Source organism: Diorhabda carinulata, chromosome 11 (assembly GCF_026250575.1).
Source record: "Diorhabda carinulata isolate Delta chromosome 11, icDioCari1.1, whole genome shotgun sequence".
Classification (NCBI taxonomy): domain Eukaryota; kingdom Metazoa; phylum Arthropoda; class Insecta; order Coleoptera; family Chrysomelidae; genus Diorhabda; species Diorhabda carinulata.
This window is the reverse complement of record NC_079470.1, coordinates 14,627,191-14,654,918: the sequence shown is the minus strand read 5'-3', so window position 1 is coordinate 14,654,918 and position 27,728 is coordinate 14,627,191. Positions and strand designations below refer to the sequence as shown.

At 30.8% G+C, this 27,728-nt stretch overlaps 1 protein-coding gene across 3 annotated transcripts in view; it reads left to right on the top strand.

Annotated features, from left to right (window-relative positions):
* LOC130899471 (glutamate receptor ionotropic, kainate 2) overlaps positions 1-26,116 on the top strand; it is a 102,175-nt gene extending 76,059 nt beyond the window's left edge. Inside the window, exons 6-20 of one of the 3 annotated variants that reach the window (XM_057809420.1) lie at positions 954-1,007; positions 1,265-1,429; positions 2,379-2,534; positions 5,201-5,404; positions 8,920-9,123; positions 10,336-10,440; positions 16,806-17,063; positions 19,636-19,926; positions 20,443-20,646; positions 21,981-22,178; positions 22,478-22,570; positions 22,800-23,097; positions 23,161-23,414; positions 23,600-23,751; positions 23,819-26,116. In XM_057809420.1, coding sequence (XP_057665403.1) covers positions 954-1,007; positions 1,265-1,429; positions 2,379-2,534; positions 5,201-5,404; positions 8,920-9,123; positions 10,336-10,440; positions 16,806-17,063; positions 19,636-19,926; positions 20,443-20,646; positions 21,981-22,178; positions 22,478-22,570; positions 22,800-23,097; positions 23,161-23,414; positions 23,600-23,665 — 2,550 coding nt within the window. In that variant the 3' untranslated portion in view covers positions 23,666-23,751; positions 23,819-26,116. The remainder of the gene's footprint in view (positions 1-953; positions 1,008-1,264; positions 1,430-2,378; positions 2,535-5,200; positions 5,405-8,919; positions 9,124-10,335; positions 10,441-16,805; positions 17,064-19,635; positions 19,927-20,442; positions 20,647-21,980; positions 22,179-22,477; positions 22,571-22,799; positions 23,098-23,160; positions 23,415-23,599; positions 23,752-23,818) is intronic. The other 2 variants (XM_057809421.1, XM_057809423.1) reach the window with 2 other exon arrangements.
* Positions 26,117-27,728: the final 1,612 nt, after the last annotated feature.

The following is a 27,728-nucleotide window of genomic DNA, read 5'->3' as shown; positions in this document are numbered from 1 at the left end:
TGAACTGCAATTTACTAAATGAGATCGTAAAACAGATATACCTGAGAATCGATTTCAAGTTTACAGAGAATAAACTGAAAATAATTGGTTTAGACATCATTTTCAATCTTCATAATTTGATTCCCTATAGTTTTACAAAAATAAATTTAAAAGTAAATAACTTCATAGGAATTCATTTTCAATTTCCTTTGCGATGATTCATCAATGAAATTTATTGTTGCTATTGCTTATAGTCACAAATCATGAGTTTTTTCAAAAATTTTTTAGTATTCGGCTTAGTGAGTTTATCATAATTCCGAAAAAGACAAACCAAACGACTATTCGTAGCGTATTTGTTGACAGCCTAAAATGTATTCTACTATATAATGGAAATAAATACGCCGGGGAAAGTATTGCCCACAGTACAGGCTTGGACAACTTTCGTTTTTCAGTTATAGAATTTTCTCGGAAATAAGAAATTCAAACATTATATTTAAACTGCAAAAGACGTTTAGCTGAAATTGAAAAATTTGAGGTGCACTTCCTCCATAGTCACCTGGAGAGGTTTCCGAAATATTTAGGGGTTACATTAGAATGCTTAACCGGGGTTTCTGATATACTATATTACTTTCATATATAAAATATAAATGAGGATTTTATATAATTTAAGCTGATCTGAATTAGAATAGTCGTATAAGTATTCAGTCAACTATCTGAACTGAAAATGAAGAATCCTTAAAAGATCTGTTATCTTTAATAGAAAATCCGAAGAATTCGTAATACTGTGACCTTAGTAAGGATTTGTTGGAAGCAACACACATTCCATTCATACAAAGTAACATTTCCTCACGAATTTTCTGACGATGATTTTGATCAAAAGTTTAAATACCGACCCTCTCTCTCCTCTCTAACAAAATGTATAGGTGTTGATGATCATCTTGAATAACAAACTAATTAGATATATTTTGTTTCAGATATTGCAGTTACAAATGAATGACTATAGATACCATTACATGTTCACAACATTTGTAAGTATCAAATAATAAGTATCCACCCGAAAATAATTTCCTATTCTCGCTAATTTCATTAATGATAATCTATCTGATTACATTACCCAAAATGTCACATTTTTTCGAGCGTCAAATTTTCTACACTATCCGTTAACTTTGTGGACTTTGTGGATCCGTATTCTGAATAAAAAATGTCGGTTAATGTACTTTTTGGTATACTAAAACTGTAAAAGTTTCAAATAAAAACAAATATGAATTTATTATGTTGATTCAAGGATTTGGAGACGTTCGATTTGGAAGATTTCAAGTACAATTCCGTAAATATAACTGCTTTTAGAGTAGTTGATGTGGATCATCCAAAAGTCAAAGAAACTTTGGAAGTTATGGAAAAGTTTCAACCGATTGGCCATGCCATTCTCAATAGAAGTGGAGTTATTCAGGTAAGGAGGTATAAATGGGTTCGGGAAAGGTTTACTTTTTACTCGATGAACTTTGAACCTGAGATATAAATATTCATTATCGATAAAAACAAAATTTAATTTCTTCTTCGTATAATTCTGCTTATAGGTATTTACTCATCACTCATAAATAGGATTCAAGTAAGGAGATAAATCAAAAGGCGATAAAACTTTTTGTGAATCGTTTAATTTGTTAAATCGTTTCAATATTCAATATTTTAACAAAATTTTGTTTCTATTATAAAATTATCATGATTTGTCACCATAGTATTGATTTATTCACGTCGTTCCATCCCCTCTTCAAACAATTTATCGAAATATTTATCGATCTACCAACTGACACAGAATAATTATGATTTCTATAGAATATCGCTTTCTCTTTCGCTAACAATTGACTTTGTAAATAGAAGAGGTGTATTGTTCTGAAGTTGAAACTTTGTATATTATTATTTGTATATGTGTACTAAAATTTCGAATAGGTCTTTGATGAGAGAATTTCCTGAAGTTAAGGGTTTAGCTGAGAAACTATTATAACTTTAGTGAATTAATAATATACGTTACCAAGGAGACCTACATTAATAATGACCATATATTTAACGTCATAACTTGATGTGTACATACAGGACAGAAGAGCGCGTGAAAATGATATACAAAGTGTCGTATTAATTCGTACCACATATTTTTAACTATACAATTTAGTTTATTCATTTCCTTCAAATGTTTACGTATCTTATTTATCTATTAGTCTGTTGAGCGTTCTCTGATTATGCGGTGTATCTTCTCGATATAATGTTAGATCCTTTAAACATATACAAAAAAATAGACATAGAATTTCATATTTACATGATTAATACCATATTAATCCTTATTATTAATATCATTTAATTATTATCATATTTCATTTCAAATTTTATTAAATAATTTTCTATAGGCCGAGCCGGCTCTGATGTTTGATTCAGTATACGTATTTGCAAAGGGATTATCCGGTATGGAGAACATGCAGTCTATTAGACCTACGAATTTATCCTGTGACATTGAAAAGCCATGGGATGATGGATTAACACTGTACGATTACATCGACTCCGTGGTAAGTCAACTGTTGACAAAAACCGTATGGATAAATAAATCTACCTTTCACACTTTTATCTTTTAAAATTTACATTTAGTTACAGCGGTACGTAAATTATACTTAGTTAAATTGTGTTTCTCGTAATATAATAAGTTCTTGATAAAATGTATCTGTTCATTTTTTGATTTCAAGTAGTATTGTTTTCATTTATACAGAAACTCAATAAATAAATAAAAATTGTTTTAATGCAAATAACATTTTTTAATAATGGATCACAATAGTTCATAGAATAATAACAACGTTCAATAGTAAAACTTGAATCTCAATAACGACGATAAATCATTGATTCCGATCTGATCGTCTGATGTCTAATGACTTATATCAACTACAAGATATTTTCAAAGTTTCAAGAACTACTAGATCCAGTATATATATATATATGAATACTGATGATACGTACAACAAAAAGAAAGTTTTTTAAAGAACCTATTCGTATTCTCTACATCAATCTTGTTTTAAATAAGAATTTTTAACAGTGTATACTAGATGGAATTCGAGGGATTTAAAGTTGAACTACTTCTCTCTTCACTAAGCCATTCACTTCCTTTTCGTGAATATTTGCAGCACTCTATGGGAAACTTAAATGACAATTAAGAGGACATTAGCATTTTAGATGTTTGCATTTTGATGTGTCGAGCCCTTACGACAGTGCCGATTCGACGATCCTTTGAATTTATGCGTGATTTGACACGTTTTGAATGAATTATTAAGTAATTTTCGATATAATGAATCGAAAACGTTTACAATTATATATCTATTTTAAAATAAGCAAAATCCGATTTATTGCAACAAATACTTTAAATTCTGAAATTTCCTTACTCGCTGAGCTCATTTTACATACAATGTAATCCTCTTACGGTTGTATAAGAGTCGCAATATCTTTTCACTGCACTGGAAATAAAACTGTTTCGTGAGATTTTTAGGACATTATTCATATTAGTTCGTAGTATACAGTTTAATTCTCTTGAATGAATTTTTCTTTTTTGTTATATGATTTCTTAGTATCACAAAGTATACTTTGCCAAATATTATCATTATCTAATAATCTATATTACGAGTAGATATTTCAAGAAAATTAAAAATAGTTGTTGCTGGCATGGGAAGATTCAAATAAAAAACATAAAAAAGATAAACAAACTTAAACAAATATTTAATTGATGCTTGATGATGATTTATACTTGACATTAATAACAAAGAAAATTTCAAATAATACGTAATGATTCTGAAATGTGAGTTTTTTAAAAACTATCTGAAATAACTATACACTACATCATATTTTCTTAACTATAGGTATATCTAAAGGGATTTAGTTGAATGCTACAATCTATGATTTTATTTTCCAATTGCACTCCAGTGAACTTAACAATAATACAACAAACTTAATCAAATATCTAAAAGACCCTCAACTGTATCATAAATTGAGAAAAACTGACATGTCGCTAATTACCTTTGAAGTTGATGCGACAATAAATATAAATAAAAAAATTGTTTTTAGAAAAATGTAGTTCATGAATTAAATAATCCAAAAGTGTCTCCTCGAATACACTTTGTTGTTGTATAAAGTAGAATCTAGATAATTATTATATCAAAATTTCAATAGCTGGTATCTAATATTGATAAAGTTCCCAATAAACCTGTTGGCATCTGCGACAAGGAAAATTGAATGTCTGCGGATAATTAAAGGATTGGCAACTTAGAAAATCAACGGCAGTTAACTGGAAAGGTTTGCTAAATATCTGTCACCTAATTTAATATCGCTTCGATCTAAAAAGGTATATTTACGTTAATTACTCGACAAACTTTTCTCAAATCAATCACTAATTACATCAAAAAAACTCTCCTCCTTACAATATTAAAATTCTACGCTGACGTGAAGAAAACGATACGAAATTCAGAATGAAAATATACATTTGTTGACATCAATAGATCCAGAATATTGGAGGGTCAACTTTCTTACTGACCTTTTCGGACCCTCCAAACTAAATTCATCAATCACCATATTCTCTTCGTTAGCATACGCACAAACGAATTTCCAAACAAATTTCCTCGTTTCTTGTACAGAAACGTGGGCACTACATTATCTATGAAATAAGATTAATTAAAAATGTCGTTTTTTTTTTATTCGAATTGTTCGAATAATATTTACAATTGTTCATTTTGAAACTTGAAACAATGGAAAAACAACAATTGACTCCATTAATCTACGCCTTCGTATTTTCTCTCAACATTACATAAAAACTTATGTGACTTTAAATCTCTTGATTTTTACTAATAGTATACTAGCAGAAGCTTGATTTTGCAGTCACCACTCGCATTGGCGGAAAGTGCTAGAGTTAATATATACTTCATAGTTTTTTGTTTTGACATGATCTTCCACTCAGCCGTTATGTTAGTCCTATTCAGTATCCTTTTCCAGAAGAAAAGCTCTTTCTCGTCAGGGTTGAAGACTTGCTGGGAGATGTATCCCATGGAAAAGGTTTTGTTGTAAACTTCAATTGCCTAATTCAATTGTCAAATTCTTTCAATTGTCAATTCAATATATTTAACTATAAATCGATTTATTATTTCAAAAATTAAATTACTAGTTTTAATCGATATGCTACGCTCATTTGCTCTTATTTCAGAGCGGTCTCCATGGACTGACGGGTAATTTGGAATTTAGCGAGGGCAAAAGGACCAACTTCAAAGTGGACCTGCTAAAATTAAAGAAAGAAGAAATTCGCAAAGTCGGTGAATGGACGGTTACTAATGGCATCAATATAACGGATCCGAATGCGTTTTATGAAAACCACACACCGAATGTGACGCTTATCGTAATGACAAGAGAGGTTAGTGATGTTACCTATTCGTTAATTGGACCATTTGTACAAAATGGGATGCCGCTTTCGATTAAAACGTTGAATGTGGTATGCAATTCTATTATTCATAGATTAAATTTTTTGCTATTTTATAGGTTAAAAGTACGCTTTGTTCCGTAAATACTTTTACAAATAAATTTATGCACAGCTTTAAGTAATTTGACGCTAACAAAATCAGATAATTTTTCCATTAATATTCAAGTGCCGTTATGTTCAAAGCAATGAATACATATTTTTAATATATTACAGTGGGCGCAGCTGCTTTTATAATATCGAAACAAGCATTTTCCTTATAAATTTCTCTAATAGATTGACTTATAAACCAAGTTTCAAACTCGGATATATCCACATACTTTTCACTCACTCTTTTAATTTTCATTTCGTAAAAAAAAAGATCCAATGAAAAAATTTTGTTTTAACCGTATATATTTCATTTCATCATTTAAACAACTAAAAATTGCATTGATTATTTGCAACTGCAAATAGAATTGGAAACATCGATAATTTAATACGATCAGTCTAAAAACACTCTACTTCAATCCGTAATGTTTATTTTCAGGTTTTATTGTATTATATCTCAACTTGTGTAAATTCGAACAACTCTCAAAAGGGTTGAAACCTCTAGTCACCCTTCCGACTACTGTACATGCCCGCAAAATCGAACAGAATGATCTTCATTATGGCTTTAATTCCAAACAACCTTTTTCCGGTCCCGGTGAATAATCAATTAACATCCCGATCGCGTACCATTTTACCGCTTTCTCTCTCTCTATCCCTTCCTGGTTTTCCTCTTATGAATAATTTTTCATCATCGCTCGCTTCAGCATCTAGCGCCCATTTGACTGATTCCGTCAACACGTTCAATTTACACTATCAAAAAATTCAACCGATAAGAAAAATTATTTCAACATCAATCATTTATTTCACTTGTCGTCGTTTCATTTTTAATGAACAGCAATTAAGCTCCCAGTTGCAAATTTTATTCAATATTCATTCGTACGTACTCAAAAATTCGAACAACTATCGAATGCACAAAATTCATAACGGATACAATTGTCATTTCTGTTTGTGATCTTCTGCAATGTTATACACGTCATTTCATGTCTAATTCCTCCCATTAAGTCTTACAAATTGTCTGGTCAGCTAACGTAAGCCCATGTCTCCGCAGAAAAAATCAAGGAGGGTAAGCTCAGTTGACATAGGTGGCAGCTCTATTGATCTACGTCGTTAAGCTGTTAAATTCCTCTGAAAGATGTAAAGATCACTCTACAACTGATACACTACACCATTGAGAAAATTTCGAACGTCCCTCTGAATCATCTACAGAGTGTTCGTGTACAAATTTAACTTTGTATGAGTGCATTTCTTTTGAAACCTTTACTACATAATATACTAAACACGATTACTCAATAAAGCAATGAAAATTGTTGAAATGAATGAGCTTTTCTATTAATCACAGTTGAAGTTGAAGAAATTTTTTGCAGTGTACGTTTTCAGGAGCTTACAGTCATCTAGTAATAAAGTACCTTAGAGGTGTTACCACCTTCCCTGCTTATTACCTACCAATTAAATTTCATGTTCTTTTTATTATGAAATTATAAGTAGCTGCTTGGCTGTTTCGGCTCGACATGAAGTTGACACAAACGTTTAATTAACTACAAGAACTGCAACGGAAAAATACTTTCAGTAAATTGAGTTTTGTGAATTTGACAAGCGGTGAATAGAAACAAAAAAAATCTCATTAGTCAAGCTTATATAGTAATTTATATTATAAAGAAATCTCATTTCCAAAAAAATAATTTGATAATACCAGTTGAAATATCGAGATTTTATTTGATTTGATTTTGTATGTAGACTTTGCAGACCAACAATCAATTTCAATGTTTGTTACAAACAAAAATATACATGTAGAAAGTATGGGGGAGGCATAGATAAGATAAACTCCGAATTTTCGACCAAAATTTATTCGTGGATTTTCCGCTATGTTGAAAAATTCAGTGTAATCATAGTAACTCGATCTCCGTTGTGATGCTAGGTTTTTGTCGCTTGTTTTAATTGGAAGTCCTCCACATTTTTCATCTATCATTCATAATTATTGATATGTCGATCTAACAAATCATAAATTTAGGGAGTGGAATTTGTTTTGCTCCATTGATTATAATTGATCTGTCGCCAATCTCATTCCTGAGAATCTTTAAAAGATCCTAGCCCCGTTAGTACTTGTAGATATGTCCGGTGAGTAGGTAAAGATTACCCCACTTATTTTTTTCTCATTTTTTTTAAATCATTGATTGCGAATTAGATATAAAACGCATAGCACAATTTTTCGATTTAAAATCACGTTCACACTTAAAGTAAATCAAATTTCACCACTTTGTGAGAAAAATTATTGTTTCCAGTAACATTGTGAAAAAACTATTTTCAAAACACTTGAAAAATTCTTGTTTTCTTTGTCGACCTATTTACGCCGTTTAATAGCTTTCGCAGAATTTCCTTTCGTATACCTCTTGTTTGAAATCCTTCACAATATGTTCTTTCATTCGGTTGCATTTCTATAGAAACTTTAAACACGTTTGATGTCGAGTGCATCCGTATTTATTTTTGTTTAATCTTTTGAAGTTTGTCTCTTGACTTGAGACAACCTCTAGCGGTACTTCAAAAGACCAAATCAATATGTTTAATTGTGACGCAGTGTGTTTTGTTTTCTTTCATAATAAAATAAATAATAAAATTCGTCACAATTTTAGTGAAACAATCGGAAGAACACGATTTCGCATATTTTTTCCAAACAAAAGTATCTTTTCATGGAAATATTATCGACTTAAGTTTACTATCATAGTATATATCCCGTTGCCTTGATCTTTGATTGATCTGGCCTTGAGGTTTGTGTCCTTGGAAATTCAAACTTCATATTTTTGTAATTTAAAATTGGACACACAATTGTGGGCACGGCATCTCTTTAATTAATGGAGAAGAAGCGAAACTTTATACAAATATTATTATTATATATTTGTAAGTACCTACCTAAAGATATTTTGTAGAAAAACTAGTTATTTGATTTAATTTCCCAAGTGTACGCATCAAACTACGATCTTAGTAGTTAGAAATTTATCTAACTTTACGACAAACAAATAATCAGTCCACATTCAAACGTTACGAGAAACTTTAGGGATACGACGTTATCAGTATGAAGATTAACCCAACTAACTATCCTGCAATCTCACCGAATACCATTAATATGATAACATAGAATTCAGAATGTCGAGTTCTCAATCTAGCGACGTTATTAAACTTAGATATATATCAATTATACAGTGTGAGTTTTATGTATTGAACGCTTCAATTGGAAAAGCAATAAAAAATAATGTAGAGAAATTAATCTGCATGTTTGTACCTCATACATTCAGCTCAATCAATTAATTCCAATATTAGAAATCGTTTATGGCCCTTTATGTTACCTAAATCTAATATTCGATTCATTCCAGGAACGACCATATGTAATGGTAAACGAAGAAAAGAATTTGACGGGCAATGCTCGCTATGAAGGTTTCTGCATTGACCTATTGAAATGGATAGCAGCTCAAGTGGGCTTCCAATATACAATTAGACTAGTTCCTGATCACATGTATGGCGTGTTTGATCCAGATACGAAGGAATGGAACGGAATCGTTAGAGAATTAATGGAAAAGGTGAGTGCGAATTAATATACGAGGTAAAATCGTTTTTAATACGTATAGAGTAATTAATTAAATTATAATAGAAATGGAACTACACAATATTTATTTTCTCACAAAAAATTCACAAAGTTCAGAAAAGGTATTGGAAATAGGAGGTGTGAGACTTGTTTGAATATTAATCAAAAACATATGCTAGTTTAAAAAACCGCTAAGGCCAAAATAATTAGAATATGGAGCTGAAATTGTAGAGAAATATTGTAGAAGGTTAGTTTTCGGTTGAAAAAAATCATAACGATAGTTGGGGTCACGGTATTGGTAATACGAGGCTTCAAAAATTAATGAAAAACAAATGCTTGTCCTTGGAGCTTAATTTGAGCAATTCTTCTTAGCTTTTATGTCCGCAAGTCATAGATTAATATGAAACAGAATTTATCAATTCTGTTAAAGAAGAAGAAAAATTTCACTGCACATTCACTTCAACGATACTTGTTAGAAATAATTAAATTGTTCCTATTAAACATTTCATGAGAGAAAAGCGAATCCTCTCTTCCGAGTTTTGTTAGAAACCAAACTTCCCTTTATTTCTTTGTAAAAGGAACATTTTTTGCGTCATCAGTAAACAAGACGTGATAACCGCAAATTCTTTTTACCATCCTTTCTGTCACCTCCAGACAAATGAAAGATAATCTACTTCTTTTTTACTTTTCTACGCTACCTATTCATGTGCCTCGCTGCCCAACTTTTTTTTCAATAGTTTCCAACTATGTCATTTATTTCCTTTTCAAAAGAAATAAAATAAATGATTATTACAGCCTTGAAATTTGGACAATAAAAACCAGGGTCAAGAAAATACGAAGACAATTTATATATATTTGAAATAACATAATTTTCAGAGACTGAATTAATCACTAGAATGTGAATACGATGGGGAGTATATTAATTTTATCGGTATCTTTTAAGTAAAAAAAGTTAGATTGAAAAAAATTAACGATCCTCTTCTATAGAAACTAAAATTTGACGTGCTTTAGATTCCAACCTTTATCAAGTAACATCATTAGTTCCAATTAGACTTTTTACTCTGTATAATATAGGTTTGTGAATATTTCTTCTTCTCTTCGAATAGATCCTTAATAGAGAATCAATGGACATTATTAGTCAAGTGTCGATATTGAGAAGAGGATGGAAAAAATTTCGTATATTCTACGAAGGTATTTTGATTTTCAGAGAGCGGATCTCGCTGTAGCCTCGATGACGATAAATTACGCTAGAGAAAGCGTAATTGACTTCACGAAGCCTTTCATGAATCTCGGAATTGGAATTCTCTTTAAGGTAAGATCCTTAGAAAGATCCATATCATGAATAAATTTTTACAACCAATAAATAATAATAATATTGATATAGAACTATTTATTTCGATTGATTATTATGACGGTAATAATTTTTAATTACCTATAATACTGGGAAAAATGAAGAAAAACAATAAGCGATAAACGCCATTAAAGTTTTAATGAATATTCATAAAACTCCGAAGCTCTCGAGCACAAAATTACAAAATAGCTCTATGACAAAAATAACTTGTAATATAATTATGAATTTATCAATAATAAAATCTATATCTTGATAATTTGAAATGTTAATTCCTTATTCAATGTTACAAGTTATATTTCCACATCATTTCATTTGAATGTCTTCTTAGTTCGCTTTTGGTGTGACAGAAGTAATTGACACTTCATCAAAACATAAGCGTTCCATATATTTTTGAAAAGGTGTTGAAATTTTTATTAATTATCAATGATAATTTGTTGAAATACTCTATTTAAATTCCATTTTTAATAATTTATCACGTACGAAGTACGGTCTATTAGTTCTTAACCGAATATAAAAAAAAACTGGCCATATATTAGGTATTCAATCTAGGTGAAGCCACATTCATGGACAGTAGCCTTGAAAAGCGATGGAGCATCATCTTGAAGCAAACTCACACTTCGGCTGATTTATGCTGCTCTTTTTGTCGGTAATATTGTCGCAATTGTCTTAGTAAGTCAAAGTAATGTGCCACCGCATTAAAGATTCCTCAAAATCAATTTAAAGAATACCTTTGCAGTCCCAAAATATTGTAGCCATCACTTTTGGGTTATTTTTGCGATCTTCGCTTTTTTGCACGGGTTTTCCTTTCCAAATCCACTCCACTCAACCTCTTTTGGATGTCGAATTAACGTTAAAAGCCATAGTTTTATCATCTGATACAATTGATCTTATTACGGCAAAGCTATAAAAATCGAATTCGAGATTTTTGTCATCATGTCACTTAGAACTTCCCGCACGTGGATCATCGTCTAATGATTCTCGTCCACAGAAAAACGATTACAGATTCTATTCAGTTTTCGATTTGTGTTGGTGTTAATCTTTCTTTAGACAAAAATTTTATAATACGATTTTCAAAACAACTTTATTTAGCGTTTCGAGCTCTACTATAATAAAATGGTTAGACATAGCAAGTTGAAACTTATGAAGACCATACTAGCATGTTATAGTTACTAGTTTGAGAAAGTTAAAAATGACTGCTTTATGTATCATAAAAATTAACGTTCTTTAGCATTTTGTTTCTATTCAATTTATAAGAGTAATCTTATAAATTAAAAATTTATCAATGAATTTAAATCTCAAAACGATGAATTGACTGAAAATATACCGATAGAAGTATGTGTATAACCTTCGATAAAACGCCAGGAACTGCGTGAAAGTTTTTATCGCTCTAACTATCACTGTAACCAAAAATATCTCCACAGGGAAAACGTTTTCTATCAGTATATCCACTGTTGAATATCAACCCGATACACTTGCTCATCAACGTCCAATTTCCTCTGCTATGTACATACATTGATAGCTATTACAAGGCGTATCAGTTCGTATTTTGTTACATGTTTGGGGTGTTTGTGTGAATGTGTTGATACCCGTTACAATCAGAATGTGATACGTGTTCAAAAAAATAGTCTAGTCAACATAGTCTTTAATTATTGTGAAGAAAACAGTTATACAATTATTGATAAAGAAAATATTGGATGTTTACAATAGACTTAGGTTATGAGTAGAATAGAGGATTAAAAATTACTGAATATTATTGAATATCTTTCTCTCGACATATTCAATAAAAATTCGATGCTCAGGTGTGTGACTAGAAGCAAAATATGTTTTTGAATGGTCTCTTAAAGTTGAAGGCTTTTAACAATTCTTCCGATTTGATGGATCGCTAAAAGGGAAGTTGTAGCTATATATAAAAATAAAAAGATGAAAGGTATGTATTAAGACTTCAAAAAAATATTTTGGAACATAACTTGCTTTTTGGATTTATTTATAGAAAAAAAGATTTTTATTCAAAATGTATAACATATTTTGAGGTATGATTACGAAAAATTAGAATTTGATTATTATTTAATTAATTTTAATGAATACAAATAATTCTGCTAACGATCTTTTGGCTTCGGCTGAGTAATTTATCCCGTTTTTGCGGAATGATGATTATTTACAAATTGAATCGATTTTGTATCCCAAAAAAATGATAATCACTCCCTATTCTTTTAAGTACTTTCTCTTTTTATAAATACAATCAATAATTCTACCAACGAATAATCGTAAGATTGACGAGAAGAAAATCTCCAATACGGACAATTTGTGACAACTTTCCAGTTTACTGTGTTTATGCCAAACTCGTTCCTAAACTTTTACCCGGCTGCAACTATATATATGTTTATTCTCGCATGTGTCGCATTCTATTTCCTTTTTTATTGACAAACCTAACTCACGGGATTCCAGAGATGGATCAGCGCTTCAGTTCTTAACAAACTACGATATTGGATGTACAGGGTATTCCACAAGTTCGTTTTGCGATATTACCTTCATAAATACCTTCATTCTAGTTTCTATTTGAGCTGGATTCAGTAATTATTGAATATTTATTTATATGTCATCACATTATACATAATTTTTATGAAAATAAAATTAATTATATTCTTGTTCTTATTTTTAAGGTTATAAACGTAAATTACAAGCAAATAGGTCTTATGAATGCAAATATACTTCTTGAATAATAAACACTGGAGTTTATTCATAACGTGCACGTTTTCAAACTCTATTAGTGTCTTCTCCCTTTTCGTTTTTTTTTCCAAGGCTCCGGTCCTGCGGTGTTTGACGTTGTCAATTTATGTCAACGTTATATACTGAACCAATTGAATTATGAAACTGTTTTTAACTCGATCAAAGTTTTTATTGGTTTTCCGATGCATTTGCCGATAGAAACATTCACATATATTGTCAGTATTTTCACGATTCACTCCCGAATTTGAAATCAGAAAAAGTTGCGTGATAAGCTTGCGACTTGAACTTTTGCATTGTATCGGGATGTTCTTCTGTATCAATTTACTTGTCTTCAATATTTCTTTGGAAATGTACATTGACGGGTCGGTTAACTAGCTTCGGAGAAACGGCAAAATAAATTACTCAAAAACTATCAACTTTTATAAATTTGAAAAATAAATACTAGACTCTTGTACTGTAAATATATATTATTTTTTAATGTGCTAGAATTTACAGAATTACTCTGTATAGATTTTGAAAAAAGTCATGTGATGTAGCTTCGTCTATTTGCAAATGTTACATGCTATGCAGAATATTCTCGTTATCGTTCCGAGTCTCATAAAGTCAGTAATTTTTCATGCTTTCGTAATGTCAGGTACGTGAGCAAGCTATAAATTCTCATTTCGAGTAGCATCTTCTTCAAAAAAAAAATTAATATCGTTAATTCAACGTATGAATTTATTTTTTTAAAATATGTTGAATGAAATTTTTTTTGAAATATTGATTATAAGTATACAGATAGAATCGTTATTTCGTAACGACTTAATAACATTTTTCAAATAATGCTCCTGTTATATATTTTGAGTTTTTCATAATCTATCGAATCATATATATATATAACGGGTGTCTCAAACATAATACAGAAAATTGATATTTATGATACTCTATAATATTCATTATAGAAAGAAAAAGCAATATAATATTAGAGACTAGTTTTAACAATTGAAGACATGTTTAAATTGACGCGTAAAAATTTTAAAACCGACAATACTTTTGAGACACCTCCTATAAAACCATGAAGTCCGCATAATCCTACATTTAATATTTCCAAAATGACAATCTCGTGGAATAGATATTAATTTAAAATTGATGAAATTTGAGAAACTCTTTAAAGAAGTGGGTCAACCTTTAAACTTAAACTGAAAATCCACAGATTGAATCAATATTTATTTAGGGTTTAAACCCATGTTAGATCACTTATTCTAAAAGTTGATTAAAATTTTTCACTCAATAGAATCGAATATATTTTCAAAGAATGTTTCATTAATTTTTATTTGGCACAAATCATATAAAATCTCCGAAACTTTTTTTCTGTCCCTTCGTTATTTTTTTTTTTAAATTTTACTTTGGAACGTAGACTAGTTGAATGTATTACACACACTGTAGACCAATAGAAATTATTGATGTATATGTAGAAATCTTTCCACACTATGAACAATTTACTGCGTAACCTTCCATTTCGATTCACCAGAGTTCAGTCGGCGTATACACATACATGTTATCACAAACTGTTTTGACGTTTAAATTGACGTCAGCATTGAACCACAGACTCTATATATATATATATAGAGAGAGAGAGAGAAAGAGATAGAGAATCTGAGAGAAAAAGAGATGGATAGAATTGTTTCCCATGTGAGAACAAGGGTAGGCTTGGGATTCTATGATTAATTGAAAATTCCTCTACAAACGTGTATATAATCTTGATTAATTTATAGATAATCATGGGAAAATGATGGAGAGTTACTGAGGGACAAGAATTATGATCTTGTTAATATATTAGGTCACGTCAACTGTCGGTCATTATGCTATCACAACTTATAACAGCTCTATTATTATATGACTAATTTGCTGAATTGTTTCTGTTTATATTATGGACAATTAATTTGATTCATAAAATTTCTTCACTTATTATAGGTATATATTTAGTCATTTTTGTTAAAATACGTTCAAAATTTCTTTTAAACTTTATGGTCAAACCTCGTAACGCCATAGCACCAAATTTTACACACAAATTGTCAGATACGAAATTCAATGAAGAGTATTGTTTTCAAATTAAGGATAGAAATAGTGACCAGATATCAAATTTCGAAAAAATAATTGAAAAAAAAGCAGTACAAGTAAATTAACACGAATTGCGGTTAGCAACAAAATGGGCGTCTGGAGTTTTCTATTTATATTTTTAAATTGTATCGGATTTTTTGAACCTTTACGAGTTTTCCTGTTAGATGCCTTCAGAAATTATCTATCTAATGATATACTGAAAAAACAGAGTTACGTGGTTTGTGACTTAAGCCGACTACATAATTATCTCATATGAAAGGTAGTGGTTTTTACTTTTATCGATATATAACAAATTGTAAAAACGAATTAACAAATATCCAGTTAATTAGTATGCACATATTGCATTGTGGAAAGCTGAAGTTGGCATCTTCAGAAGCTGTGATCAATTTGATGTCAAAAGTAAGACACAACCGATGACGGCCGGACAAGTCGAAAAACCGTAGATTATATCACTCAATAAGTAGTGTGAGAGACACACAGATGGCGTTCCCATTGTCAAATCTATATGACATTTATGAAGTACCAACTTTGACTATATGTAAAATTTTATGATATTCCGTCTAAAAAGAGTGGCAGCCTCTGTTTCACTAAGAGAATGCACCGATTCACAACTCGATGGCAACGATGGTTAAATTGAACGAATTACACTTCGAATTACTTTCTCATCCACCGTATAGTCCAGATCTGGCCCCCAGTGACTACTGATCTCAAAAAAAATGCTCGCCGGTAAGAAATTCAGCTGAAACTGACGTCTATTTTGAGACAAAAGACAAATCCTTCTACAAGCACGGAATTAAGAAGTTAGAGAAGCATTGGAACGATTATATATTTTTCTTCTCATCAACCGGTTACAATGCAGCTTCATCTGAAGTAACTTATTTCGAATATCCAATACGGCCAAACGTTTTATTGATTTTTATAATATAAAACGCATTGCTGAATCCTGAAAGGTGCTTAAGATCTGTTAGGGCACTATCAAATTACTAGCGCGTTTTATTCAAGATACTAATTATTTTTTCGTCTCACCCAGTATAATTAGTTTATAGAATATACTCCTGAACGTCTCTGTGTATTACTTCTTTCACAAATATCGAGTTAAATTGAGTGAAACAAAACTTTAATTAACAAAGTCATAATTTTTAGAAATAATAGAAAAATATAAACCGACTGTCTTTGCTAGCTTTTCCTTTATCTTCAAATTTATGATTTTTTAGATCGTTAAGTCAATTTATCGGAGTCTGGTCGGTCGGTAACACTGGCCGGCTTTAAAATTTATCGACAAAAAAGTGAGTCGAATATTCCACTTCCATTTTATGTAAGTACGAGAACAAATCTCGAAATGGAATGCAAAATAATTAAAACGATTAAAAATCAGACCAATATACGAGAGTTTTGAATTCTTTAAAGTACAATCAGCTTAATGTAATGTGATAAAAGATTTAGCATCCTACGATAGTATAGTGATAATTTTTCACTTATACAAGAAGCTTTTTTTATAGGTTCCTACTAGCCAACCTACGAGGTTATTTTCTTTCATGAATCCTTTGGCGGTGGAGATATGGCTGTACGTCTTAGCCGCATATATTTTGGTATCGTTCACTTTATTCGTAATGGCGAGATTTTCGCCATACGAATGGAATAATCCTCATCCGTGTCACCAGGATTCTGATATAGTTGAAAACCAGTTTTCTGTTTCGAACAGCTTCTGGTTCATTACCGGTACTTTTTTACGACAAGGGTCCGGATTGAATCCCAAGGTTTGTTATATTTGCATGATTCCTGCATGCAACATGTAGAAATATTAAAATTTAAAAAGTTAAGCATATTGATTTTGATGGGTAATTTCGGCTTGTATAAAATCAAGCGTTAACTTATAGAGTAATCAAATCACTAGTTATTATCAAAATATTCCAAACAAAATCGCGGACATGTCAATATTTATTTAAAAATTGAATAGTTTTCGATTGAATTGAAGGGTATGCAACACAAGTTCCCAAACTTTTTCACCTCTAACGATTCGATAAGCCCTGGTATATGAGATGTGAAAAATGAAAATTCTACCATAGGGTAATCATTTAATTATGCCTATCAATTTTTTTATATACTCGATCCAGAAGAAACGATTTTAACTAAGAAATGCATTTCACAAAATAGAACAAGATTAAACTTTTTTTTGTTTGAGTAATGTTTCTACTGCCATTTGTTTTTGACTTTGTGCAGTATCCTCTGAGAAACCATCAAAAGATAGAAGCATTCAAATTTAAAACCCTTAAAGCATCAGAGTTCCGTCTCCTAGATTTTCGATAAAACAAACTGCAAAGATAATTGAAAAATGTGGTGACTTTGTTATATTATCATATATTTAACAAGTCACGCTCAGATTGTTCAAATCATTTATTTTGTGATTATTTAACGACTGTATGGATAGGAAAAAAACGTATATAAAGAGAATTTTCCTTTTAGAAAACTCTCTGTGAATTTCCACAAAGCAATTTTGCTTTTATTGTGCTCGACGACTGCCTTTTCTACTGAAATTCGACAAATTCATACAACTGTATATAAAGTTAATGGAAATTTACAGTCAGGTATATTACTCTGCTTGATTAATATAGAGCTTGTTTTTGTGTAATTATCTAAGAGAAAAGCTTTCCCGTTGTTTTGATTTTCAAAATTCTATACATTTTCGTTTATCCATTTCCCAATTATTATGTTTTTCTTTCTTTTCACTCTACTCTATAATAAAGAATTGTAGTTTTTACTAAATGAAAATTACAATGAGATAATTACCCTTTAGACAATTGTGGATGTCGGAAAAGTTTAACGGAGCTTAAGAGAGGTAATATCATCATCCTCCTTGAAAATAGTTGTGTAGAAGGCTCGAAGGGAAGTAAATGTTGAAGGGAATTTAAACATCTCGAACCAAAAAAATGAAAACCATTTTCACACATAAAACCAATTTTCCGTTTTAGTAAATAACATCGTTCATCATTTTATTTAATAAAATTCCAATGGGAAAAAGAGTAACAAATTCCATTAAGTCATTCCATGTTGATCCATGCAAAAGACTATAACCTCGTTTAGACCATGCGCTTGGTTGTCTTCTTTTAAAATCGAATAGAAAATCATTTGAAAAGGAAATTTCTCTATATTCCAGTCACAAGGAAGCAGAATTTACTGCAAATAATCCTAATCACTTCCATATAAATTCATATCCACTTTTTTAAGAACTTGTTAGAATGATCTTTCATATTTATTTAATTTATCTAATTCCGCTATCTGCTGTATAAGTTAGGTACCAAGAATAATTTATTAATTATTGTAAAAACTGACAATTAACTCATTATTTCGATTCAATAGTATTTTAAGATTCATAAATATTGAAAATACCATTATTAAAGACACAGTTGTTGAACTTCTTGTCTGATGTTAATTTCATTTGAAGCTGTGATATGTACATCTATGCCAGAGGCTTGGCCCAGAATGTGTTCTGAAATTCTCCTCTTATTTTCTAATGAACTTTGAAGATAGCCTTCGGCTACACTGTTGTATTTCCATCGTCCGTGCTGCTTTATTTTCAAAATGTCCGCATCTGAGCTAACGAGCGTCGGAAACAATGCTCTGAGTATCTTTTAACATTAGGTAGACCAAGGTAATGAGCAATATTTGGTGGTAATTTTCAAATAGTATTTATGCCCACGGACACATTTTTCATTATAATATCGCACAAAAAAATCTGTCATATTTTCCAGCAGGAAGGCATCAAAATTTAACACCAGCGATATCTCCAGCAGTGACCACAAATTCGCGAATAACGTGTGTTTTGATTTCTGAATATGTAATTTTGAAAAATGTGCCTTCATAAGATACGTCTTCGTCACGCAGGCTTCAACCTTCTTCAAAATCTCCGATTTTTTTCTTGTTATCCAGCTGACCGTCCCTGAGTAAAGCCAAAAGTATACTTCTTAATATTGATATTTTTGCGTACGGTGCGTTCAGATCTCAATATTGATTATATTATGTAGTCTACGGAGTCGACGCCTTTAATGTTTTTAAATTTTCAAATTAAGCAAGTGAATAGTACCTTTTCGTAATACTCTCCATATTTTTCAAATCGCACCATTGTTCAAATTTTTGTTAGGCCAGGACGTATCTACTTCTTGATTTTTCGGATATTAAACTACCCAGCATTTGCAGAGTCTTTTACTTCAAATGGAAAGTCTGACTTCTGACTTGTTTTGACTTATTTGATATTATAAAAGCGCGGAATTAGATAAACCGTTGAACTTAAACACGTTATGAAATTAACTATTGTGTAACTTATTTTCGAAGGTATCTGCTCGAGCACCGGCAAAACTTTTTGCTTTTCTCACACCATTGGCTATAGAAATTTGGTTATACATGGTTGGCGGATACGTCCTCGTCTCTTTAACAATTTGGATAGCCGCCAGAGTGTCTCCCAAAGAATGGAGAGAAATCGAGCCGTGCGATGAGTGTCTATGGAAAAAATATGGAGAGGAGTGCGAACATTTTTCTTACGACGGCGACGGCACTTCTGGAATATGCAGCGACGAAACAGACGACGAAGATTCCGAGGGCTACTTCATCGACAAAATGCACAGGGTGCGAAAATTTTCAACTACTCTAAACGACAAAAACCTAAATTAAAACATATTCTTTCATTCGCTTATTAATTGTTAGTTTTTTCTGTAGTCATAAAATTCGTAAAATGATTTTAATACGAAAACTGATGAATTACTTATAAGAAAAATGTTTAGTTTCAATTATTTTCCTATAATTAACAGTTAAATACGGAAAAATTTCGTGTCAATTCAAAATTTTCAGCAGTCTCAAATTTCATTGTCGATCCGCGTTGCTCCCGGATTTTCCGGATATTGTCACTCAGCTCTTCGTTGTAGGCCTCTAAGGGTTTCTGTTATCATAGAACTAGGAGGGATAATTGAAAATTACAGCTGTTTGAGACAGCATTAGTCTAGATAGTTCTTGTAACTAATTTAATGATCCACAATATTTTGAATTCGATAATTTATTTCAAATTCGATCCCTTATTTAATTGATATTGTTTCTAATACACTTTTTTATACCTATAGATGCTTAATTTGCATATTTTACGTTTAGAACCTTTCGCCAGTAGACAATATTTCCTGCAAACACGACAAAGTTGATTTTATTTGCGAACATGAACACGAACAGGAACGCGAATACGAACTAGAGGAATGCGGTAAAAGTTTGGACGTCCTCGAAAATGGATTTACTTTAGGAAACAGTTTTTGGTTCGCGATAGGGTCCTTAATGCAACAAGGATCTGATCTTAATCCTAAGGTATTAACCGTAAAATCACTGTTTTCGTTATCAATCGCTAGATGCTTACAAGTTAGGTCCAATAGAGATTAGCGTGTAACCGATATAAAATTTTTTTATGGCAAGGGAAATGAAAAAAAAAAAATGAGATCTCTTCAATAAAAAAAATATTTTCTGTTTTAAATCATTTTTTTAATATTATATAGACTTTGGAAAAAGGTATAGACAGGTATAGACATGTAAGAGATCAGAACTTCCATACCCTTCACGTCAAGTAATACTAAAGAAATACTTTAGTATTTTAATAACGAAAAACTTATGAAAGGACATCGTCAAGACTTAGAAGGTAAAGAACGGATCAAAAAAGAATATTAGGTTTCATAAAAATAGTTTATAGAACTTAGTTTCTATCGTAATTATGCGTATATACCTCGATATTTTGTATTAACAATGGACTAAATATTGATTAAATATGTAATTTTGGGAATACGACAAGATTTAATTATAAAACTTATTTTTTTATTACTGATAAGAAAAAATAAGATCACTCTTACAATTAGAGGGTGAGTCTGTACGAAGCAAGTACTAATCTTAAAAATGCCTACAATTCAATTAACTGATAAAAAGGGTCAAATCCCGAGAGAGAAAATAAAAAATTTACTTCCTATACAGAACCGAACCGACGTTTTTTCATACATGTATTTCAATGTCTTATAGAACAAACCCTAAATTTGGTTAGTCGCTGTGAACGAAAATAAAAAATACGTGATTAACATACGCAGAAGTGAAACAAATGTATATCATTGAATAAAACTTTAAAAATATTCTCTACAATCGAAAATTTCGTTTTTGAAGCACTCAAAAATACTTTACACGCTTTCATTAGTTTCACCTTTATGTTTATAATTGACTTTTCGGCCTCGATTAAACTTTGGACGCTTATCAAAAACTGACTACAATGCAATAATTTGATCGAAATATCCCATTATCCTGATTAGATTTGCCAGGATTCAATAATTTTTAGTTTATTTGAGTAAATGTCTAGAACCGATTTCAATAATGAGAAGCAATAAATTATTCTCACATCTCAATATAATTAAAAATAGATATCGACCTGTCCGAGAATCTTGTTATTTATACTAGCTTGTAAATATTGAACCTAAACTATTCATATTCATAAACAGTAGAACTAGAGTTAGAAGTTGGATATTTATTAATTTATTATAGGACACTTAGTGGCTTTAAATGGGGTAGAATTAATTGTTATTTATCATTATAAACATTACTAGCTAACGATCATTGGTTCGATCCTGTTCCTTTCGTAGTTTAAAACACGATAAGATTTTTATTCGTAGGCCACGTCGACCCGCATAGTAGGCGGTATCTGGTGGTTTTTCACTCTCATTATAATATCGTCGTATACGGCGAATTTGGCGGCCTTCCTCACAGTGGAACGGATGATTACCCCCATAGAGAGCGCCCAGGACTTGGCCGAGCAAACGGAAATCGCTTATGGAACTTTGGAAGGCGGAAGCACTATGACTTTTTTCAGGGTAAATTAATCATATTTTTTAGATTTTTCTTTCTGGTTTTGTGCGGATTTCCATTTTGCTACGTTATATCGAATGGAAAAACTTAAGAGCAGGTTAATTACTGCTACTTTAAAATAAAGACTAAAACATAAGCGTTATGAAAAGAAACCGGTTCCCAAGCTGTACATTTTCCCTTATCTGCAAAACTGTTGGAAAAATACTTTTTTGGAATGAAAATCCATAGCTAATCTAGAAGCTAATAAAATTGCTTATTGTCTCATTCAATTCATGTGATTAATATGTATATTTATTATGTTCAGGATTCAAAAATTGGTATTTATCAAAAAATGTGGAGATTTATGGAAAGTAGAAATCCCCCAGCATTCGTTAAATCTTACGAGGATGGCGTGAAGGTAAGAGATTGGAAATAAGCATTATGTTTTAGAAGCGTCGATCTACTGTCATATTACTAAAAATCATATCGGTGAGAACGCGAAGAAAACATATTCGCCAAAGGGAATTGAATAGACGCTCTTATCTATTCACGACTAACTAAAAATAATGTTATATACTTAGAACTACGTTATAATAAATTGAAAACATACTTTGGTAAATTGAATTTTTTTCATTTTTATTTTTCAGAGAGTTCTGGAAGGCGATTACGCTTTTCTAATGGAATCGACTATGCTAGACTATGCGGTACAAAGAGACTGTAATCTAACACAAATCGGTGGATTATTAGATTCGAAAGGATACGGCATTGCCACTCCTAAAGGTAGTCCTTGGAGGGACAAAATTTCTTTAGCTATTTTGGAACTACAAGAAAAAGGAGTCATTCAAATCTTATACGATAAATGGTGGAAAAACACTGGAGACGTTTGCACAAGAGATGACAAAAGTAAAGAATCTAAAGCGAATGCTTTGGGAGTTGAAAATATAGGTTGTATAATTAACTAATAACTAATAATAAGCTACGAATAAATACATGTGTGAAATGTTTTAGGTGGGGTTTTCGTTGTTCTACTTTGCGGTTTGGCATTGGCAATATTAGTTGCTATTTTGGAATTTTGTTGGAACAGTAAGAAGAATGCCCAAACAGATCGACAATCGTTGTGCTCCGAAATGGCGGAGGAGCTCAGATTTGCCGTACGCTGCCATGGATCTAGACAGAGACCAGCTTTAAGAAGATCTTGCACTAGATGTAGTCCAGCGACGACGTATGTACCAGCGGCACTCGATCTACCACATCTCAATGGGGTAACATATTCTCAAACTTATTTATTTGACGGTCTATGTCGAAAATATAGTTGGAAATTATTAGGGCCTTTGTAGTTGAACAGAAATTTGAAAAACATCTATTTTCTCAATACGTCAAAGATAATCTAATATTTCCTTTGTCTATTATTTCTAGATTTTATCATATTTTTTTTATTTATTTGAAGGAAGGTGTTATGTTACCAATGTTAGACGTAAAACGATCTCCTATCAATTATGAAGTGGACACCTAGCGACGACTCCAAAGTGGAGGCTATTCGACCTTCACTTGCCCTTCTAGTGCCATAAGGGACTGTTGTGGAGGTCCAGTATGCTCCAGGTAATACATTAAATACGATAGTTAAAATCCAAATATTATACCTAAATCTTCATTTTTATATTTTTAGACCACAACAAAAATCAGCAACACTGAATTATAAAGTGGAACTTCACTGCCCAGACATCAATACTAAAAGTGCTACATTGGGTCGTAGTCGTTCGGGAGGTGGGCCTCAAAATACATGCGACGTCGTTCAAAGCGGACTAAATGTATCTGATAAAATCCTTTGGAAGTTCGAGTGTGATATCGGTAGTCCAAATAGTCCAGATGTGGTGAATAGAACGTTACCAGATGCTATTCAGAGTAGGACGACCACTTTGTGATAAAGTTAGATAGAAGAATAAAATTAATGATTCTAAGATAGAAAAGGAAGAATTCTACGATGATTCACATTCGAAATATTCTTCTTTTTCTGAGTACCTACAAACTAAACCAAATCAAAAACGAACTGATGTTTGTACCAATTGGATTTACATGTTAAGATTAGATATTTCGAATATTTTGGATGGTTTTTCATTATCAAGATGCATGTCAAATTTTTTATGGGTTTTATATGGAAATCCAAGTTTCGATTTTATTACTATTTTCATGTTCAACTCGGGCAGTAATTTCTGAAACTAAAATATATGTAAAAATATTTGTGTCCAATTAACTTTTTTAGCATTTTACGTGTTTTTTTTGTTATTACGAATTCAGTAAATATGAGGTGCATCTTGAAATTAAGGAAATGTTTCGAAACAGAGTATTTTGATTGAAAATGTAAATAAAATTTTGATATTTGGAAGGATGTGTTTGTTACCTGTTCACCGTCCATTTAACATTTTCTGTGTTTGCGACGACCGACCATTAGACGTATTCAAAAATTACGAAGCAGGAAGCAGGATGAAATATGAAATTGTTTATTCAGGCACTTTTCAACATGCACATTTTTTTTATTTTCACACCACTCGATTATACCAAAAGTCGATACAATTTTTTTATTTCAAAAAAAAAAAAAACTCTCTTTCATTGGAATCCCAAAATACTCTCTATGATAAAATTGTAACTTCCTAATAAAATACCATGTACTTGTTCGTATTTTACTTTAATGTTATGCAGAATTTCAAATCTTGAACTCGTATTATTTTAGAATTCTTTTTGTTTTGTAATTTTTGATCGTCAGTTAACGTGAAAACCCCAATATAATTTAATATATGGTAGAGACGATTTTTGCTTATAATGTTACAGAAATGTTCATGAAATTTCGAAATGTAATATTTTGTAAATATATTTCAAAATATATATGAATGATTAACAAATAAAAATATTCCAATAAGGTTATTGTCAACATTACACTCAGCATTAAATAGTTGTTTCTCAAAATGGTTTTTGAAATATTCATCTAAAAGGATTACTGTGATAAACTATTTGAATTTATTTTATTTGGTAACTCAACACCTAACCGACTGTTCAAAAAGTCCTATTATCTGTATGTTTTCAATTGTTAAGAAAATAATGGAATATTTCATAAAATTAAATTTCTGCCTTATTGTATAAAGCTTTAAATTATTTTCAACTTGAATAATTATAGTGATATATTTTCGTCGAAACACTTTTTATGTGAACCTACTAAATTATAGATGTTTTGTGAATGTAAATACACGTGATTTAAATAGAAAGCAAAAATTGTCTTTATTCTTTATATAAACATATATCATATTTGACCGTTTAAAATTATTCATTCCATTTATATAGCATATATTGAAGACTTTCACAGCTCCCATGTATATTTATTTAAAACTTCCCTTATAGGGATTCGAAATTTTTACCATTTCCTCATCGATTCGTCATAAATTTAATTCGTTCACAGATTTTTTTGTAAATGTCCTAATTCCTCAAGTTCCTAATTTATTAAGAACTGTTCGTATGATAGTAGGTTATAAAAATAACAAACTGTTTCTCTTCGGAAGGTCTCACCAAGTGACAAATATGAGCGACTTTTTTATAAATCTAGCTCTACTAATAGATTGTTCACTGAAACATAATATTCATTAGAAAGATAGATAACGTAAAGTGAAGCCGAACCAGTGACTGCTAAGCATGCAAGAGACGTCTATAATGAGTTGACCAAATAGTGATGTCTTTAATATATGACTACAGTGATATCTATTGAAAACATTCTTTGAATAATTATTTTCGATTATTTCTAATACATATTTCTCTTCAACAATACTTTTATGAGATATTCTATATATTGTTATACAGTAAAATCTGATTTCAGATGGTTTTCAGTGTTTACATTGTTGATGATTTAGCTGTTTATCATTATTTCGAAAATGTTATAATGAATGTAAATAAATTTGCTAATAAATAGAATAAAATCGAAGTATACCAATTATTTAACACCAAAATAACCTTTGCTAAGCTTAAATTATTGAAGGAAGATGATTAAGGATGCACATAACCTCATTTTATGATTTCATTTTCTAAGTAGTAACTTTTCTTAAAAAAGCCTCATAATGACAGTTAATGGATAATTTTTTTCAATCAATTAATCCTCATATGAATTACACAAACATAATTCTGTTTAATGGTACTGCTATTAATTTTGATCAAATTATTATAACAAAACTATACTCCAAACGAAAACAATAATAGAAGTCAACTAATCTAAACCCAACTTGGGATAAAAAGGAAAACTAACATCATGTATAACTGATATAATCATTTCTCCTATAGATGGCAGAAGTAGTTTGCTTGAACGAATAATCACTAAAATTCGTATATTAAATATATCATTGTGAATAAGTAAAATCCATTAAGAAATATTCTATGCTAAAAATTGTTTTGAGTCCTCTATATTACTACAAATAAGTTTAATAGTCACTGTACCAATAACTTCCTTACACTGCCACCTGTTGTTGAAAAGCTGTACAGAAACATTAATAGGAACTATATTTATAGTAACCTTTATCATTGTATTACAGATAACTTTTTTACACTGCCACCTGTTGTTGAAAAGCAGTAAAGAGCCATAGATCTCTATATAGGAACTATATTTATAGTAACCTTTATTATCTTATTACAGATAACTTGTTTTCACTACTACCTGTTATTGAAAACTAGAATCAGTAAACATTAAGTACACAAGGAATTTTTGGTCGTATATATAATTCAGATGGATCTTGTTGTTTCATAAAATATTGTCAGTGGTTTAAATGTCATAAAGATAATTTATAATTCCATAAAATAGTGTAGTCAACGTCGTTTTCTAAAGATTTAGATAATATTGATTATGAAGTTTAAATATTTTATGTTGATATTGTTTCATAAAAATTGACATCGTTAATTATTCAAGAGTATTTTCTAAATTTATTATAATTCTACCTGAGCTGATACAAGTCTTTCATTTATCTATCATAACAATAGAAAAAGGTTTAGAGGGGCCAAAAGCTCTGCGATAAGTACCTATTTGCCAATAAATGTCGAAAATTTTGATAAATTTTAATTCGAAGAATCTCTTCCAAACAAATTTTACCCAAAGTACGTTTGTAGGTTTTTTCATTTAGTAAGAATACAATTTAGTTGCAATGTGCCGCAAAATAAAAAACGTGAATTGTTTCACCACATTTCTTATTGGGGTATAATAATGGTTCTTATTAATATATGAGAACATGGAATACCTCAAATTATCATAATTCATTAATATTACAATGTCTGTCGCTTCGAGTTAAACGAAAAGTCTTAGTTTTTCAAGTCTTTTATCCTATTGCTTTTAACAAATATTACCTATCAAAAAATGTTATTTTTCAATAAAAAATACTTGTTAGAAAGACTTTTTTCACTGTATAATCACGTATGGTCATTATAGGAATTTTACGCGACAGTAAATAAATAACTTTGCAAGGAGTAGAATCGCATAAAACTTCGCCTCGAATCAGGGGGTGGTTATATTGATTTCTTATGACATCACGGGGGTTGCTAGGAAACTCTGGCGT